Source organism: Eulemur rufifrons, chromosome 19 (genome assembly GCF_041146395.1).
Source record: "Eulemur rufifrons isolate Redbay chromosome 19, OSU_ERuf_1, whole genome shotgun sequence".
In the NCBI taxonomy this organism is placed as follows: Eukaryota; Metazoa; Chordata; class Mammalia; order Primates; family Lemuridae; genus Eulemur; species Eulemur rufifrons.
Genome location: NC_091001.1, coordinates 108,350,876 through 108,368,985, shown reverse-complemented (window position 1 = coordinate 108,368,985; position 18,110 = coordinate 108,350,876). Strand labels below are relative to the sequence as shown.

The window sequence follows — 18,110 nt, the reverse complement described above, 5'->3', positions numbered from 1 at the left end:
GACGCTGGTCCAGGGGAGGGTGTCTGGCCTGTGTCCCCAGCAGGGTGGCTGAATGTTGTGAGCTTCCTGGTCCTTTTGTGAGCCTGAGGGTAGACCGGGAGGTGCAGGCACACGGAGCCCGGGCTGGGGAATGCGCCAGAGGAAGGTGCTCTCGCTGGGGGTGGAGGGGTTCCAGGGGCCACTGTAGCATCGATGCTTCTGCCAAGTTTCCTGCTTACCACAGCCCTGGCGTATCCAAAGAGGTCACGTACAGGGCGCTGGCACAGCTGGTGCTCTTGAAGTGTGTACAGAACTAATCTGAAGAGAGCAGGCACTTGAGGTGTGTGGCCCCCCCATTTCTCAGGTAAGGAAATGGATTTCGTCCCTAACTTGCCGGAGGCCTTGGGGCCCTGAGTCAGCGGAGCCGCCTTCAGGTCGCTTCTGTCCGGCTCAGCGCTGGGGCGCTCTCCTCCACCCCGCAGCTGCCTGGGTACGCCAGAATCAGCCTGAAGACAGTGGGTTTGTTAGTTATTGAGAAGGAAAACAAAAAAGGCAATGTGTGCAAACACAGGTGTGTTCCGTTCGCTGTGGGCTTTATGTGAAGGGCAGACACTGAGCAAGGCACATCCCTGCCAGGTAGTAAAAACCAGTCACAGACTCCAGTATTTTGCTCACGTTTGAAAAATGCCTTCTTTGAAATAGACAACGTGGCTGCAAATGCCTTGTCTGGTGCGCGGGCACAGGAGGGAGGAGGTGCTCAACCTGCATCAGGCGGCAGCCAGGACAGGCCCCGGCTGCGTGGTTTTTGGGGTTGGCTTGATGCTGCCTGATGTGCCTTTGGGGCCCTGGAAACAGAGTGATAGCCCAGAGGAGGAGTGTGGCCCAAGCACCCGGAGAAGGTGGAGGATAGCCCCGTGCCGGCTCAGAACAGCGGCCAGCTTTGCTTCCGCCGCCAGGGAAGCAGGCTCTCCCACGGCGGGTCCTGGGGTGGCTGCCGTCTGCAGGAGAGCGTGGGGCACCGAAGTGCGTCTGTCACAGCGCCCTTCTGCTGCGGGCGTGTTTTCCAGAGGGATGAGAGGGGGCTCAAGTGGCTCTGCCGATGGCCCCAACTGGCTCAGAGCTCTGCTCTCACAGGGAGTGTTTGCTTCGAGCCCAAGCCTGCCCGCCAGTGCTGTCCCTAACTGCTTCCTTGGTGTCGGCAGTGACGCTTGGCTTAGGGTTTAGCGGTCTTGATCGTGGATGTGTCACGCTGGCTCACTTGTTGAAATGTGTTTGTGTCCTTCCAGTCGATTTGACGTCCTTTGTGACCCACTTTGAATGGGACATGGCCAAATATCCCGCAAAGCAGCCGCTCGTGGGCGTGGTGGACACACTAAGGAAGGTGAGAGGAGGGACTGCTCTTGGGGACACCGGGCCATCTAAGGCAGATCTGCTGGGCTTTCAGAGGGGCGCGATGCTAGGGCTCTGGCCCTGCTGAGTGACCCTGGGTGGGGTCCCCTCCCCGCACTGCCTCCAGCCAGCCCTGACTGGGCTTCCGGGTTTCTGAGGTGGGGCCTCCCTCCATGCCCTGGGCAAGATCGGCACACTGGGTGTCAGGGCACAGGAGGGGCGGTTGGTCACCTGGCCTCCCACGCAGTTGGCTGCGGCCTTACGGGACACTGTCCTCGACCGGCTTGAGCCAGACCCCAGCACCCACGCACCTTGTGCCCTCTCCCTCTCTTCTTTTCCCTCTCTAATCTACTCTTAGGAACCCGACACCCAGCCTCTCGACCCCGGGTGATGATTTACACGAGGAGCTGTTTAAGTAGAGAGTTTGGCTTAGGCATCTCCCTGATGTGCAGGGCGCTCGACGGTCTGCTGTCTTGCTAGGCAGTAGCCTCCACTTGTATCGATGGAATAAAGGCCCCGTAGGACAGGTCCGTGGGGACGTTGTGGGTGTCTGGCAGCCCGGGTGACCTCTGTGTCTCTTCACCGAGGGCGAGCACTGACGAAGGCCCTGAGCTCAAGGCTGTTCGTTTCTAATAGCCTGTCCCTCCCTCTTGCGCAGCTCACCAAGCCCCCAGCGTGTTGTCTCCGCTGGCCTGGGGGGTTGGGAGGAAGTCTCCTTGGGGGGCCAGGAACGAGGTGCCCTGCTATCTGCTGGGAGGAGCAGAGCCACCTCGAGTGTGGCAGGAGGGTCAGGAGCAGCGCTGGCCTTGGGCCCCACCCTGGGCAGCTTCTGCAGGTCTCCTGGGAACAAGGGTGGGGCCTGAAGGCTGAGGACTCTGGATGCGGCTCCTTGGGCACTGGTTACGTCACAGAGGTCCCAGGCCTTCCCAGGACAATTGGCCAGTGGTTCTGGAAGGCTCTTCAAGGAGGGGTTGCCCAGTGCACTTGTGCCAGGTGTGGCTTCCAGGAGGGCGCTGTGCACGTCTACCACAGAACTGGAAATGCACGGTTGTTTGTGGGCTGTCCACACCCTGCCCTGCCCTGTACCAGCTCCGGGTTCTCTGAGTCCCACGGATGCCCAACCCAGTAGGGAAACCCCTCTGGGGCATGTCGGGGGGAGCAGGGGAGTTGTAGAGAAGACCTGGTTTCTCTAGTCCAGGGTACCCCGAGAGTGACTTTGTCAGGAGAGCAGGGAAGGGAGGAGGGCACCGGGTCGGTGGCTCTCCAGGTGTGCTGGGCTCTCCTACTTCCCATCTCACCCCGTGAGGCAGGTGTCTCTTTCCTCTGGTTTTGGATGAGGAAGTAGCTAAGAGGTTAGGTGACATGTCCCAGGACCCACAGCTGTTGCAGCATTTTACTGGGGTGGGAGTGCAGGTCTTGGGGACCAAAGCCCACAGGTTGTGCTGTGTGCATGGCACCAGCTCCTAAGGAAGCCCTGGGCTGGCTCCAAGGCAAGGAACCAGCTCTCAGAGGCCAATGGGGCAGAGGCTCTGGGCTACTGTCTTCCTCAGTCCTTCCTGCACAAGGAACACACATGTGACACCCCCACACCTTGTTCTGCCAACAAGAGGTCTGAATCTGCCAACTAGAGACATCTAGTCAAAGGAGTCCCCCCTATGATGTCACAGTAATTCTGTGGCAGTGAGCTGAGAAAAGTGAAGGAGGTTCCATCGGGTCACACGGCCCGTGAGAACTGGCACTGGCCTTGACATGTGAGCCTGGCCGGTTTGAAAGCCCCCGTCCTCCTGCTGTAGACGGGTCCCAAACCCCCTCGGCAGCTTTTCCTCTGCTTGTGGTGAAGCCAGAAAAAGGACAAGCAGTACATTTTTTGTTTTTTTCTTTTAAAAATAAATATATAAATCTTATTTTAAAAAGCAAAATCTGTGGCTGTACCCATGTGAATTTCCTGGTTATGATTCTGTACTATAGTTTTGTAGTAGAGTATCATTGTCCAGTATAGTTGTGTGGTGCAGTACAGTGTAATTGTATCATTGTCCATCTAGTTGTGGGGTGCAGTCCAGTCCAGTTGTATTGTTGTCCAGTCTAGTTGTGGGGCACATACAGTATAGTTGTATTATTGTCCAGTTTAGTTGTGTGGTGCAGTACAGTGTGGTTGTATCATTGTCCATCTGGTTGTAGGGTGCAGTACAGTATAGTTGTATCGTTATCCGGTATAGTTGTGTGGTGCAGTACAGTGTAGTTGTATCATTGTCCAGTATAGTTGTGGGGTGCAGTCCAGTCCAGTTGTATCGTTGTCCAGTCTAGTTGTGGGGCACAGTACAGTATAGTTGTATTATTGTCCAGTTTAGTTGTGGGGTGCAGTACAGTGTAGTTGTATCATTGTCCATCTGGTTGTAGGGTGCAGTACAGTATAGTTGTATCATTGTCCGGTATAGTTGTGTGGTGCAGTACAATACAGCTGTACCATTGTCTGGTATAGTTGTGCGGTGCAGTACAGCACTGTTGTGCTGTTTTATGGTATAGTTGTGCGGTGCAGTACAGTACAGTTGTATTGTTGTACAGTATAGTTGTGTGATGCATTACACTATAGTTGTATTGTTGTACCGTGCAGATAGTATAGTAGGGTAGTGGTACAGTTGTGTAGTGCAGGATAGTATAGCAGCACAGTTGTACAGTATAGTTATGGTATAATGGTATAGAGCAGTACAGCACAGTATAGTTGTACAGGGGAGTGTTGTATGGTTGTATACTTGTACAGTATAGTTGTATAACACAGTGTAGTGTAGTTGTGTAGTTGTACAGTACAGAATAGTATAGTGTAGTAACGTATTTGTTTAGTAGAGTTGCATAGTGCAGAATAGCATAGTTGTAGAGTTTACGGTGTAGTTGCCTAGCAGAGTATAGTGCAGTTGTGGTTGTACAGTAATGTATTATCAATGAGGGAAATTGCATGTGGGATTTCTATGTATTATTTTTGCAACTTCCTGTGAATCTATAATCATCTCAAACTAAAACGTTTAAAAAAATTGTAAAAAGCAATTAATCTTTTGCAAAATGAAACTAGCAAAATACTAAAAAAAAAAAAGTTAAAGGGCTTCCATGATCATCACCCCCACCCCCACTCCCTTTATTCTCCCAAAAGATAACCAATGTTTGAGGTGGATTCTTCCATATACACAAAATATACATGTTTAGACGCAGAATGGTTCACATCCTACAGATTGTCCACTTTTCCACCTAATGACTCGAGCTCTCCTGCCGTGTCTGTTGATGGCGGTGGCGCTCGTGCTCCCCCGTGGCCAGGGCCGGCTGCAGGGAGGTGTCACTGAACATGGGCTGAGCAGAGAGGGTGGGACTCCTAGGGGCCTCCCCTGCCTGGGTGCCAGTGAGCAGGTGGCCACATCCTCCGTGGCGACGGCCATAGGGTGTTCCACAATGTGGGTGCCATGCTGTTGAACTGATTCCATGTTGATGGACCCTGCTGTCAAATGTCAGCCTGTAGGGGCAGGGCTGGTGCTCTGCATGTAACAGGGACTCACCTCGGGGAAGAAGTGGTTTCAGGGGGCACAAAATGCTCGATGGCAGCCGTCATCTCAATGGCTACTGCTGTGTCAAGGAGCCAGGCCCTGGGCGCATTTTCTTTCCCTTTGCTCATCTCCTGTCCCTGCTGCGGCCCCTCGGGGTGGGCAGGTGGGAAGCCTGAGGCCAGCCGGCCAGACAGCAGAGGAGCCTGGGCCCGTCTCAGTTCTTTGCCCCACACCGCCCTGCTCCTGCCAGCTGGGAGGGGCGTCTGGAGTGTGCTCCCTCAACCCTGGAACTCCAGAACAAGGGGTCCCCCTGGGACGTGGGAATGGTGACCTGCCTCCATGCGGAGAGGAGCCAGGAAGCGGGCACAGCTGTGCCTGGGGACGTGGGCATTTGTGAGCGCTGAGGGTTGAGGGCTGAGGCATCCCAAGCTCCTTCTGCAGAGCCTGAGGAGGTGAGGAGGGGCTGGGCCCCCCCAACAGTGCAGGATGGGCTCGAAACAGGAGGAAGTTGAGCTAGTGTGACCCTGCTCACTCAGGATCTGTAAGGCAGGGACAAGCGCCCCCCCTGCCCTCACGCATGGGCTCCTCGTAAGGGCCAAATGCCAGCACTCCCTGGCGAGCAGGCGGGTGCACATCGGCCATCTTCGGCAAACGGGCTGCGTGGCTGTTTCTCTCAAGGGCACCGTGAGCTGTATGTGGCCACTGTGGAGAGTTTGACCAACTCTTCCAGTGCTCGGGGTCACCAGGAGCTCTTGCTTTCCCCAATAGCAACTGGCACAGATTGAGACAGACCTGAAGACCCGAACGGCCGCCTACAACACTCTGAAGACCAACCTGGAGAACCTGCAGAAGAAATCCAAGTGTGTATCTGCAAGGCTGTGCGTCTGGCCGGGGGCGGGGGGCGTAGGGGTCCCGGCAGGGGCTTAGTGCAGTCCTTCCCGTCCCCGGGTGACCCGGAGCCTGTCCCGTGCCTGAGAGTGAGTCAGACAGACGCTACCATCCCCCCCCCCCCAGGAGCTGCTGCTGGGAGAGGAGCAGGCCAGCAGGGGCGATGGCACTGCCCAATGTGTGCCGGGAGAGGAATGTGCCCCCACGCCCTTCGCTGTGGAGGCTCCACGGAGGGCGAGGGTGGCAGGAGGCCAGGATGTCAGGGCTTGGCCTTTCGTGAGGGGCAGAGGGGGTGGTGGGCTCTGTGGCCCAGAGCAGAGCAGCCTGAGGGACTCAGGCGCCTTCTCCACCCACCTGAAGGGCCGCCATGTGGGGGACGAGTGGGCCGCTTGGGCCCAGCAGACAGACCGGTCACTGAGATGGTGGAGATGTCGGGAGAAAAGCGTAAGCTCAGTGCCACAATGGTGGGGACTCTCTTGTGAGGTAGTGAGCACCCTGTGGCTGGAGGTGTGTAGGAAAAAGCCACGTGAGCCCCCGCTGGGAGGCTGCCCCTGAACAGGGTGGCGCTGGTGTGGGGTGGCTGCCCGTCTCCCCAGACTCTGCGCCTGGTCTGTCCTGGCTCTCTGAGACGCTCCAGAGAAGGGAAGTGGCCCAGGGGACCCAAAACCGGCTGCTGTCCCCCCGTCCCCCAACTGCCTCACCACTGTGAACAGAGAGCATGTCGCCTGGGAGGGCCCCCATTTCTGCTTCCCGCTTCTGAGGGTCACTGGCCAGCCGTCTTCTAGGAACAAAACAAACAGTCCATTAGTGGCACATGAAAAACCACGGAGGGAAAGGTGCACTTCAGCTAGAAACGTCGCTGCTGGTTGCCTGACTTTGTGTGGGAACCACGTGAGCACGAGCTGCAGAGAGTGGGACGAAGGCAGGTGCCAGGCGGAGAGCCCCAAACGGCGATGAGCTGTCGGTCAGTCCTGGCATGCAGCCTGCCGGGCTGTCCACGCCCACTGCATCACCAAATTGTAGATTTTCTTTCTATCTAAAAAAATATTATTTATTTATTTATTTTTAGAGACAGGGTCTTGCTCTGTTGCCCAGGCTGGAGTGCAGTGGGGTCATCACAGCTCACTGCAGCCTCAGACTCCTGGGTTCAAGCCATCCTCCTGCCTCAGCCTCCCGAGTAGCTGGGACTGTAGGCGCACACCACCACGCCCAGCTAACTGTTTCTAATTTTTGTAGAGAGGAGGTCTCATTATTTGTCCAGGCTGGTCTCCAACTCTTGGCCTCCCAAAGTGCTGGGGTTACACAAATTGTGGATTTTTAAAGAATTGGTTGGGACTTGAACAAGCATCTGGTCTTCACTGAATGGGTGAAGTTCATTCATTCATTGATTATTCATTGATCATTCACGGTCACTTCGGTTAACTTACGGAGTGTAGGAGGGGGCGCACAAAGAGAGACGAAAGTCTCTAACTCCCTCCTCCGCTCTTCTCTTTCAACGTACGTTGACTAAGCTATGCCCTCAGGACGTACGCTGGGCCCTAAAGATATTAAGCAGAATAAAATATAATTTCTGTGCTTGGCAGAGCTGACACTTAGTCATTCAAGGAACATTTATGGAAATTCTGCTTCATGCCGGGGGTTCAGGGGTGACCCAGAGAGACAAGTCAGGCAGTATGACGGCAGCGCTTCCCTGCTATGACACGGTGGCTCGTGCCTGTGGCACCTCGGGAGAGGGATCCTGAGGGATGTACCCACGGCCACACCGTGGCTCCGTGGTGGTGTGAACAGGGGACAGGACGGAGTGCAGGTGCCCTGGGCAAGTGGGAGAGCCCCCGGGGGATGGTATGGTACCTTTGACACCGTGGCCTGGGCTAAACACTCCTTGTAGCCTTGTGTGCCGACGTCACGGCCTCTGTGCCGATGCTTCACACAGCCTGGGCAGCCAGAGCCGGGCCCGGCTGCTGGTCCAGCCACCTTGATCCATGAGCTAGTAATACCATAGCCTCCATTCAGACCAGGTCCACTGGACTGTGCAAAGCTATTTCAGGCAAGTGTCCCCTGGCTGCTGGGCGGAGAGGCCTGTAAAGTGATGCGGAGTGCCACCGAGGTTGGCCGCACAGCTCAGAGAGCTGGCCGCTATGCTGACACCGGAGTAACGTTAGCTGCCTGCCACCTAGGCTCCCCTCCCGACAGCCGGTGCTTGCACAGGGCGGAGCAGGTCACTGAGGTGTTGGATTCGGCGGCCCCTCGGGTGACTGGTGATAGCACTTGAGGCCCTGCCAGCCTCCCTGTCCCTGGAGGGGAGGAGGCAGCAGCTCTGGCTGCCCAGCACGGAGCCGGAGCCGGGGGTGGGGGTGGGGCGCACATGGCCCTGGGGCCAGGGGAGAAGGTCGCGTATGAGAGTCACTGCATTCTCCTGGGCTCCAGCGTCCCCGGCGCCTGAGCCTGCCCACTTCCTGCCCGCCCCCAGTCTCAGTGCCTGCACAGGGGGTGTGGGCTCAGCGTGTCCCTTTCTGCTGACCACGCTCTGTTCCACCTGCCTTTCAGGGGGAACCTCTTCACCCGGACGCTGAGTGACATTGTGAGCAAAGAAGACTTCGTGCTGGATTCTGAATATCTCGTCACGCTTCTGGTTATCGTCCCCAAGTGAGCAGGCAGGGAGGAGGGGTTTGGTGTCTTGGCCCGTGGGTGATCACTGACGGAGACTGGCCGAGCCCCGTGTGGAGGCAGGAGGGCCTAAGGGTGACCAGGGTGGCAAGAGGAGGACGCCCCACCAGCCCCGATTCCCAGGAAGCAGACAGGAAAAGGGGGTGCAGCTGCCTAAGCACTCAGGACCCCTAAGGGACTTTTCTGCAAAAATCACCAAGTGATTCTGTGTTCCTGCAGACCACACTACACACAATGGCAAAAAACCTACGAATCGCTCTCGGACATGGTCGTCCCTCGGTCGACCAAGTAAGTGAGACCCGCCTGGCCCCAGGTCCCCTGGGGGGCATTGCGGGTGCTTTGGGGCTCCCAACCACCAAACATGCCCCGAGGGTGTGAGGCGCCTCAACCCTCTCTTGTCCCTTGGCCTGGAATTCCTTCGTGGTCACACACCTTGTCACATGCCGACTGCCTTCCTCTTCCAGAACTCCCTGCCCTGCCCCTGCTCTGGGAAGGCCGCCCTGGCTGCGTCCGGCCCAGGGGCCCCCCCGGCGCGCCGTGGCCTTCGCTGCGTCCTTGCTGTGCCTTCTCAGCTCTGCGTCAGTTCTCCCCACCTGAGGGGCAGGGCCTGGCCAGAGTGGCTGCCCAGTGACCGGCCACAGAGCAGGAGCAGGGGAGGAAGGGAGTCCCAGCGTGTGGCCTGCTGGCCTTAGAGTAGAAGTGGCCGGGGGCAGAGTGGGGGGACACTGTGAAAATGGCAGGAGAACGAGTTAAAAACTGCGTCCCTCGCGGAACACCGCGCAGCCGGGAAACCCACGGTCCAGGGCGGCCTGTGCGCGCAGAGTTGAATGACGACAGCAAGCGCAGAAGGGTTGTGTAGCACGGAGTCTAGACACGGATGGAACTAAAGTACCTGTGACTTGGGCATAGTGGACATGCAAGTGGACAGTGAATCATGGGGACAGGAGGGGACAAGAAAGGCCGCACTCGGGCTGGTGGTGCCCTGGGGCAGAGAGGTGCAGGCCACCGTGTGGAAATTGATATCTTAGCCAGTGGCTGGCACACAGCTGTGTGCTATCCTGCACACCTCTTTGTATGTCTGAAGTGGTTTGCATTTCAGGAGATTTTAGCATGAGCCTCGGGCAGCCCGTTGACCTGTCTCTCCACACGCCACACCGCCTCTGCCCGCGAGCGAAGCTCTGCCCACTGCTGGCCCATCAGGGCTGCGGCTCACAGGAGATCGCAATCAGGAGATAAACTGAGGGATGCAGGAACAGGACAGTCACGGCCTGAGGTCACAGGGGAGGCTAGAGAAGGAACAGGGTGTCCAGAGCACCTGGGGTCCCTGCCAGGACAGGCTGCCTCTGTAGGTGGCTTTGCCTGTCAGACCAGAGCCCTGAGGCCCCTCCTTGTCACAGGGCACCCGGGAACCTGCACAGATGACCCTGGAGCCTGGGGCCGCCCCTGTGAGCGTGGAGCGTGGGGGCGGCTCTGAGAAACGAGAGGCGGCCTGGCCGGCACGCCCGTGAAACCACGCCTGGGCCGCTGTCAGAGTCTCCGGGCCAGCAGCACTCAGAGATGTTGAGACGACTGGCCCTGAGACCTCCCTTGTTGCTGGGGACAGTGGCCCCAGTAGTCCCACATTGAGACACGCAGGGGAGGCTGTGTCCAGTTGGGACGTTGTGACACTGGAAGTGCCCTGCACCTGCGTGACGGTTTCCACCGTGGGGAGATCCACCCAGCTTCACTGTAACGGGGCACAGCAGAGCCTCAGCCACCCGGCCCAGGGGAGCAGGATCCGAACCCCAGACCTCTGCGCTTCCTGCCCCTCGCAAGCCTTTGGAGCCCCTGGAGGCCCCTGAGGCCTTGGCCTGGAGGGGCCTGTGGCAGGGGCCGGAGGGCTGGGAAGCAGCAGGCGGCCAGGAGTCAGGAGATCGCAGGGGTGCCCTTGGCTCCCAGGCCTTGGCTGCTGCCAGGGCCCCGAGCGTGGGCTGTGAAGCCCGCGGGGACCCGGAGGTCCAGCCCTGCAGTGGCCGGCAGCCTCCAAGCCCAGCTCTGGCACAGGGTCTGGCACGTGGCGACCCTGGCAATCAGTCCAGCGAACAGATGCTTCTTTCTCTCCGGCAGGTTGATTACCGAGGACAGCGAAGGCGGCCTCTTCACAGTGACTCTGTTTCGAAAAGTGATTGACGATTTCAAAACCAAAGCCAAGGAAAACAAGTAAGAGCGTGGGCTCCGTGGGCCTCTCTGGGTTGGGTTTGTCTCCCCTGGGAGGTCTCTTGCCCAGGAAGCGTCTTGGTGAAAGCCCATCTTTGCTTGTTTTAAGGTTCATGGTCCGTGAATTTTACTATGATGAAAAAGAAATTAAGAGGGAAAGGGAAGAGCTGACCAGGCTGCTGTCTGATAAGAAGCAACAGTATGTGAGTGTGGGGTGCAGCCGGGACGGCTTCCTTGGGGTGTTGAGTAGTGCCCTCCTGTCCCCGCCCAGTGGCCTGGGGCGAAAGAGCCCTCCCATGTCCCCACCTCTCCGTCTCACTGAACCTGATCCCCTGGGCTCACACCTTCGGGAACTTCTGTTCTCATGGGACGGCCCAGCAGGGTCTGGGGACAGGGTGATGATGGAGTGGGAGCTGGGAGCCCGGCGAGCCTTCCGCATCAGATCCGGCCAGTCCTTGGCACTGCCCTTCCGGGAAGGGGTTGCCGCTCCCCTGTGCAGAGAAGCTGAGCTTGCTGAGAGATTGACTCACGGGCATTTCGCCCAGCTGGGGGACCCTGCCCAACCCTCCGGGGCGAGCTGGGCTGCATGGACGAGCATCTATGCCCAGCGTTGGCCTTGAGGAGTGTGGCCAGCGGTCACCCCACTGTCCTTGGCCATGTGGTTTGCAGAGCGTTCTCAGCACCTGTATTTACCTCCCCTGTGTTCTTAGCAAAGCGCGGGTGCTTATGCTGAGACTTCCGACCGAGCCGCCCAGAAACTGTTCATTGTGAGAGGGCAGCTTAGCTCATGAGGGAAGAAAGCTAGACGCTCAATTTTGAAACCTGCACAGTGTAGCCTCGGGAAAGTCACTCTACCGCTCTGTGGAATGGGCACATTCCAGACTTGGAGACCTCCAGCGGCCACGCTGGACTGAGCTGGGCGACTCCAGAGGAGCCTGCCCGGCTGGGATGTGCTTGGGCACTTCTCCCATGCCCACCCCAGTGGGGGGCTAGTTCTAGGGAACACCTTCCGGCCCAGCCTGTAGGGACAGACAGGAAGGGAAGAATGAGTAGAATGTACTTGAGGCCTTTTGGAGGAAAGTCAGTGTGCAAACATGAGCTGTGAGTACATGCTTGGGGACAAGAGCAGTGGCTGCGGGCCAGGCTAGAAGTGCCGCTGTCAGGCAGATGACTTGGGGGACTGACCTCTCTGGGGACTGCAGAGGGCAGCCACGCCATCAGGAGGGAGCCCAGCCGGGCTCTCACAGGACGGGAACAACAACCAGTAGTAACACAGAAGTCCATCCTGGGGGTTTCTAACCCTCTGCCCTGGAAATATGAACACAGGGATGCTGGCGCGCGTTTGCGTGTGGACGTGTGCGCACAGCCGGTGAGCACGCACGCTCCTCCCACCCAGAAGCTGCCAGGCTCTGGCTGAGGCCCCTCCTGAGGACAAAGGGCAGAGCTGGGGCCGTGGAGCCCAGGCCCGTTGGGTGCTCTGGTCCTCAGGGCGGTGGCCACAGACCCAGCACTCCCAGGCAGGAATGAGTTTCACCAGCAAGAGCTGTGAAATCCAAAACGTCTTCTTCCTTAACCTCAGCTCACCTGAAACCCTCATCACCCAGGGACACCCCAGCTGTTCTCTTTGGCTGGGCCCTTCCCTGCTTGCTCCAGTCCTGACCCCAGGGCCCTCCCTACCCAGTGGCCCTGGATGGAGGCCAGATCATGGCAGTTTTCACAAGCATCCAGCTGGGAGGCCCTGCCCGGGGGACAGGTGGTGAAGTAGGGCCTTTGGCACCCACTTGGGCGCTGGCACAGGCCTGCCAGACCCCTGCGGATCAGGGTGACACACATGAGCCTGACACCTGCCACGCGGGGCTCAGGTTGCCGGCTGGCGTGTTTTACGTGGTGTAGACTTCTGCACACCTACACTGCCCTGGGGAGCCCGGCCGCGGCCTCCCTGTGGGTGGGGGGCGGAGGCCCAGAGAGACTCGCCGAGCTGGGGTCAGCTCCGCCCTGGCTTCCTGAGCACCTCTGTCCCCCTTTGGCCTGTGTGGAAGTGGACATGGTGTGAGCATCTTGCACCCTTTTTGTTGCTTGTCACCCAGAAGGGACAGGCGAGGCCCCGGGGTGTCGGTGTACTTTGAGAGCAGAGTGGGACTTTCCTGTGTTTTCCACCCATGTGCAGAGACAGAATGATACAGGGTACAGTGTCCCTCAACACACCTGACTAATCTTCTGCCCTTGGCTTAAGTGCTCCATGAGTGCCAAGGGGGCCTCCGTGGCGGGGTGTGGTGGAGACTGTGACCTAGCGAGGACAGACAAGCACCGCAGGAGCACTGTTTCCACCAACACCTCCTGGTGCTGTCCTCGTCTGCCCGTGACTGGGGTCCCGACTGAGGCCAGGTGGGGGTGCGGATGCAGGACTGACCCCTCTGCCAGCGACTGGTTCTGTCCTTGGAATATGGAACCCCAGGACTTTGACAGCCCCTGCACTGCCAGCCGCGGGTCCCGAGGGCGGGCCCGAGTTCCTGAGCTTGCTCCCACGTGCTTTGCGGGCCAGGAGAATGATTTGTTTGTTTATGATGCATGTTTGCTGAAAGATTAATAAATCATTTCTGTGCCTTTAGCAAACTTCCTGTGTTGCTCTTAAAAAGGGATCATCCACCTTCCCGGACCACAAGGTTAAGGTAACCCCGCTAGGTCACCCCGATAGGCCCGCCGCGGGGCAGAGCGACAGAGAGAGAGAGAGTGAGGGCGAGGGCGAGGTAAGCATCCCCCCGAATCCCGGGGGTCCCCAGCTCGCATCTCCTCGCCGGCTCAGGCGCCTTCTGAGAAAACAAATCTTGCATTTTCTGATATCTAACTTGGCTTTTGAGGGATTAAATTTGAGGAGCCCAGAATCATACCTTCCTCCGACTCTGCAGGGCCTCTTTGGAGCTGCTGCGCCCGCAGCCAGGGGTGCTTATGGCTGGGCGGTCTGCCCTGGCCGGAGGTGGCTGGAGCTGGTGACGGGCAGGCCGGGCATGGTGGTGGCAGCTGGGCTCTCTCCCCTCAGCTGCCCTGGCCGGACCCACCCTGACCTCCATGGGCATGGGAGGTACCAGGTGGGAGCTCGGAGCTCTTGCTCCAAGACTCTGAGCTACCCCGGAGGACCAGCCACACCAGCATTAGTGGCAGCTGCCGTGGCCATGTGAGGTGGGGCTCTGAGGAGGCCCCTTGAGGCTGCAGTCAGTGGGTGACGCCAGGACCAGAGGCAGAGCCTTCAAGAAGGTGGGCTCCCTGGCTGCGCAGTGTCAGGCAGATGCCTGTTAGCTGCCTGCTGAAAGCCCTGAGGTCAGGGGCTGCCCAGCGCCCCATGCCCCGGTCTGTGGTGGCCCCAGCATGTGCCGGGTGGCTGGCCCCCAGTTCCTCGGCGCCAGGCTCCCTGGACACTGCAGTCCTGAGCCAGCCCTGGGGCATGTCCGGCCGACTCTCTGCTTCTGCTGGCTCCTGGGCACTTCTTCTCAGCTCAGGGCTTGCTCTGTCAAAACCCGAAGTCCTTTCTTGGCTTGGCGTCTGGTGGCCTGGCCAGGAGGGGTCACCTGGCTCCTCGGTCTTTGCAGGGCCCCCTGCTGCGCTGGCTCAAGGTGAACTTCAGTGAAGCCTTCATTGCCTGGATCCACATAAAGGCCCTGAGAGTGTTCGTGGAGTCCGTGCTCAGGTGCGTGGAGGAGGTACCCTGGCGGGGCTGTCCTGGGGGTGGGGAGGACCTAGAGGAGCCGTCTGGGGCCACCCCAGCCCCTGCCTTTCCTCCCACCCCACCCTCTCTTTTCTGCATCTGCGGCTCTTGGTGACCTGCGGGACACCTTGGGTCGAACAGACCCTGTGCTCAGCCCTGTGCCCCTGCTGTCCGCTCCCTCCTTTTCCTGCCTCCCTTGCATCCCACGTGGACCCTCCGCTGGTCCCATCCTCGCCCCTGCGTGGTCTGCAGGGCCCAGGGGCTCCTGGAAGGCAGCCCCAGACTGTCTCAGTCCTCTGCCTCCAAGAAAACCAAAACCAAACCAACAACAAAACTTATTATGCCTTATTAAAAAAAAAAAGTAGGTTCACTGTGGAAAATTTGGAAGCACAATTTATTACAGGTTTGCACAAAGAATGAATAAAAATCACCCAGAATTCTAACACCAGCAGAGAACACTGCTGACATCCTGGCGGGTACCCCTTTAGGTTTTAGGGTTTTTTTTGTTTGTTTGTTATTGAGACAGGGTCTCACTGAGGTGAGGATGCAGTGGGGTCATCATGGCTCACTGCAGCCTCAAACTCCTGGGCTCCAGTGATCCTCCTGCCTCAGCCTCCCGAGCAGCTGGGACCACGGGTGTGTGCCAGAACCCTGGCTAAAGGTTTTTTTTTTTTTTTTTTTTTTATGTATAGATGCAAATGATTTTTACTAGATTTTTATGAAGATGGAATCAAACAGGAAACAGTTTTTGAAGCCCCCTTTTCTGCTGTATTTTGAGTATGTCATGGGTCATTAGGTGTTCCCAATCTCGTGGCATGGCCATGTGGCAGCTCTGACTTGCAGGCCCCTATGTTCCTCCAGCCCCTCAGACCCCCTGTCGCTCTCCCAGACCCCTTCCCTGCCTGTGCTGATGGCTGCCTCAGGGTCCCTCCCAGCCGTCCACCAGCCGACTGCTCCTGACTTTTCTTTGTCTCCTGCCATGTCGCCTGGTGTCCAGGTCCCGTCATTCACCTGCCAGAGGCTCCACCCGGACACCCGGCTCATCGCCCCCAGCCCTTCCTCTGGCTTCCCCCTTTCCGCCAGGCCTCCCCGTCGTTCCCAGCAGCAGACCCCCAGCCTCAGGGTCAGCTTGGACCCCACCTCCCCACTGCGCCCTGGTCACCCCTGGTCCACGCTGCCTTTGTGTCTCTTCTCCATTTTTCTCCCAGCCCAGCTTGCCTGGCTGTTGACATAAACCTCTTTCGCGGTTCTCGGGCCTCTAGTTCTCCCTCCCTGTGGCTGCGCTGTGGGTTTTGCCCAAGTATAGATGTGCCCCTGGCTCTCGGTTCTTCCACCCTGCACGTACACCACACCCACACCTACACACCTACACACACCTGCACCATGCACACACCTACACCACACACACCTACACCACACACCTCCACACACACACCTACACCACACCCACACCTACACACCTACACACACCTGCACCATGCACACACCTACACCACACACACCTACACCACACCCACACCTACACCCCTACACCACACACCCCTACACCACACACCACACACACACCTCCACACACACCTCCACACACACCTCCACACACACACCTACACCACACCCACACCTCCACACACCTACACCACACACACACCTACACCACACACCTACACCACACACCTCCACACACACACCTACACCACACACCTACACCACACACCTACACCACACACCTCCACACACACACCTACACCACACACCACACACACACACCTACACCACACACCTACACCACACACCTCCACACACACCTACACCACACACCTCCACACATACACCTACACCACACACACCCATGCACGCCTGTCTCAGAAGCCTGTCATGGCTCTGATGGCGTCCTCAGGTTGGCGGGTGGACCCAAGCTAATCTGGAGTGTCCCAGCCATCTGTAGTATAGACAGGCCCCGGATCAACTCTACTTGTCTCGGAAATTGGTTGTTCTCAGGCCCAATACAGTGAAGCCCGTCCACACCTCACAGGACGCCCATTTGCTCAAGAGAGGGGTTGAGGCAGACATTCTTAATATCTTAAGTTCGATAAAACAGTATTTCCCCTAAAAGTATGTGCAAAAAGAATCCTCAGAACTATCAGGGTGTGACATCTTTTACTCAATTTTTCCTGAATACAGTTGTCATACCTGAACACAGTAAAAAAAAACAAAAACAACTCAAGTTCAGGAATCTCTGTGGTGGGAAGTGAAAGGTCCTCACCGTCCCACGATGCAGAGATAATCGTGGTCAGTGGCTTTGAGACCCTTGTTATTCCCCCAAAGGGGATTATCTGTACTTCCAGTCCTGCACCTTGCTTGCTTCATTGCCAGTATGTGCACAGCTACTTGATTCTTTTAAATGGCTTTTTCATATTCTATCACGTGAAGATATAACCTAAGAAAACTGATGTTGAACGCACCAGTTTGTTGGCACAAACCCACCTGCTCCCCTGAGCTCCTCCCTGCGTCCCTTTGGCACTTGTGCCACCTGCCTCGCCTCCCAGCTGTGCGTCTTTCCCCTGCACTGGGCACTCAGGCCGACTCCTCTTTCCACCTGGCACCCGGAGTCAGAGTAGATGCGAAATGTCTGTTGACTGAACAAAATCAAGGTAAAGTGGGCACAGTCCTCAGGCAAAGAGGTGCTGGTCATAGATGAAGTGTCACAGGGGCCAAGAGGACAGTGGGTGGGTGGTGGGGCTGCCAGGAGGCTGCCCAGGTGGCTGGTTCATCAGTTCTGGGTGCTGGGAGAGGTCGTGCAGGGAGCAGATGCCAGGGAATCATCAGTGGCAGGTGTCCGGGCAGATTGCCGGGGAGAGTCACAGAGAGAAGTGCCACAGGGACACCCAGCATTTAAGGAGAGCGTGGGGGCAGGCAGAGGAGGCGGCGGGAGCAGTCATGGATTGGGATGTCAGGTGTCCCTTGCATTTGGCCATTCGGAGGTCATTGGTGAGAGGCTGGAGGGCAGGGGTTGAAGGAGCGACACAGGACATCAGACACTCAGCGTTGGCTCTCAGGGAGGACAGGGTCTAGGGAGCTGGTGTTTTATGTTACACAGGAAAGGTGCTGACAAAGGGAGGGGCCAGTAGTGGAGACAGGCTGAGTCCTGCTTCGGAAGAGTGAGGATGGGCGGCTCCCTACCAGGTGACTTCGTGACCAGGAGGGAGCGGCAGGGTCCTCCACCGCATCCAGGAGGGAGCAGCCCGGGGCGGGCGTGAGGACAGCGAGTGGGGAGGACTGGCCACTGCTCCTGGGACATGTTCTGGGCAGAATGGAGGAGGCGGTCATCGGAGTTGATCCACAGGGTGCGTTAGCGGAGGGTGCCAGAGAGAGGGCAGGGACTGGGAGGGTCTTGGCAGAGCCCAGAGGCCGAGGAAGGGTCAAAGGCAGGAGAGTCGAGTACCTGCAGGCAACTTCAGTCAGTACTCACCTCGGCCTCCTAGTGCCAGCAAGACAGACACAGGCCTCTGCCCTCGAGCCCAGGCTGCGGGGGAGGGGTGCTTTGAAGATGGGCGCTTGTTCCAAGTACGTAGATAAACCACCTCCAGGGCAACTTGGCAATGACGGTGGTAGAATCACGAGGTTGCACGATGACAAAGCAGGGTGGCAAAGGGGAGTGTTTGTGTCTGGGTGGCCAAGCGGTGTCTAGCAGTCGCATGGGGAACGACAATGGCAGTCCCTTGGCGTGCACGTGGCCTGGGGGTACAGGACTGGTGGTCACCTGC

The 18,110-nt window shown here is 57.9% G+C and overlaps 1 protein-coding gene across 2 annotated transcripts in view; it reads left to right on the top strand.

Annotated features, from left to right (window-relative positions):
* The window catches only part of ATP6V1C2 (ATPase H+ transporting V1 subunit C2), a 46,574-nt gene that overhangs the window by 26,230 nt on the left and 2,234 nt on the right, over positions 1-18,110 (top strand). Inside the window, exons 5-12 of one of the 2 annotated variants that reach the window (XM_069493911.1) lie at positions 1,266-1,360; positions 5,664-5,755; positions 8,331-8,429; positions 8,670-8,738; positions 10,557-10,649; positions 10,756-10,849; positions 13,256-13,393; positions 14,231-14,328. In XM_069493911.1, coding sequence (XP_069350012.1) covers positions 1,266-1,360; positions 5,664-5,755; positions 8,331-8,429; positions 8,670-8,738; positions 10,557-10,649; positions 10,756-10,849; positions 13,256-13,393; positions 14,231-14,328 — 778 coding nt within the window. The remainder of the gene's footprint in view (positions 1-1,265; positions 1,361-5,663; positions 5,756-8,330; positions 8,430-8,669; positions 8,739-10,556; positions 10,650-10,755; positions 10,850-13,255; positions 13,394-14,230; positions 14,329-18,110) is intronic. The other variant, XM_069493912.1, reaches the window with a different exon arrangement.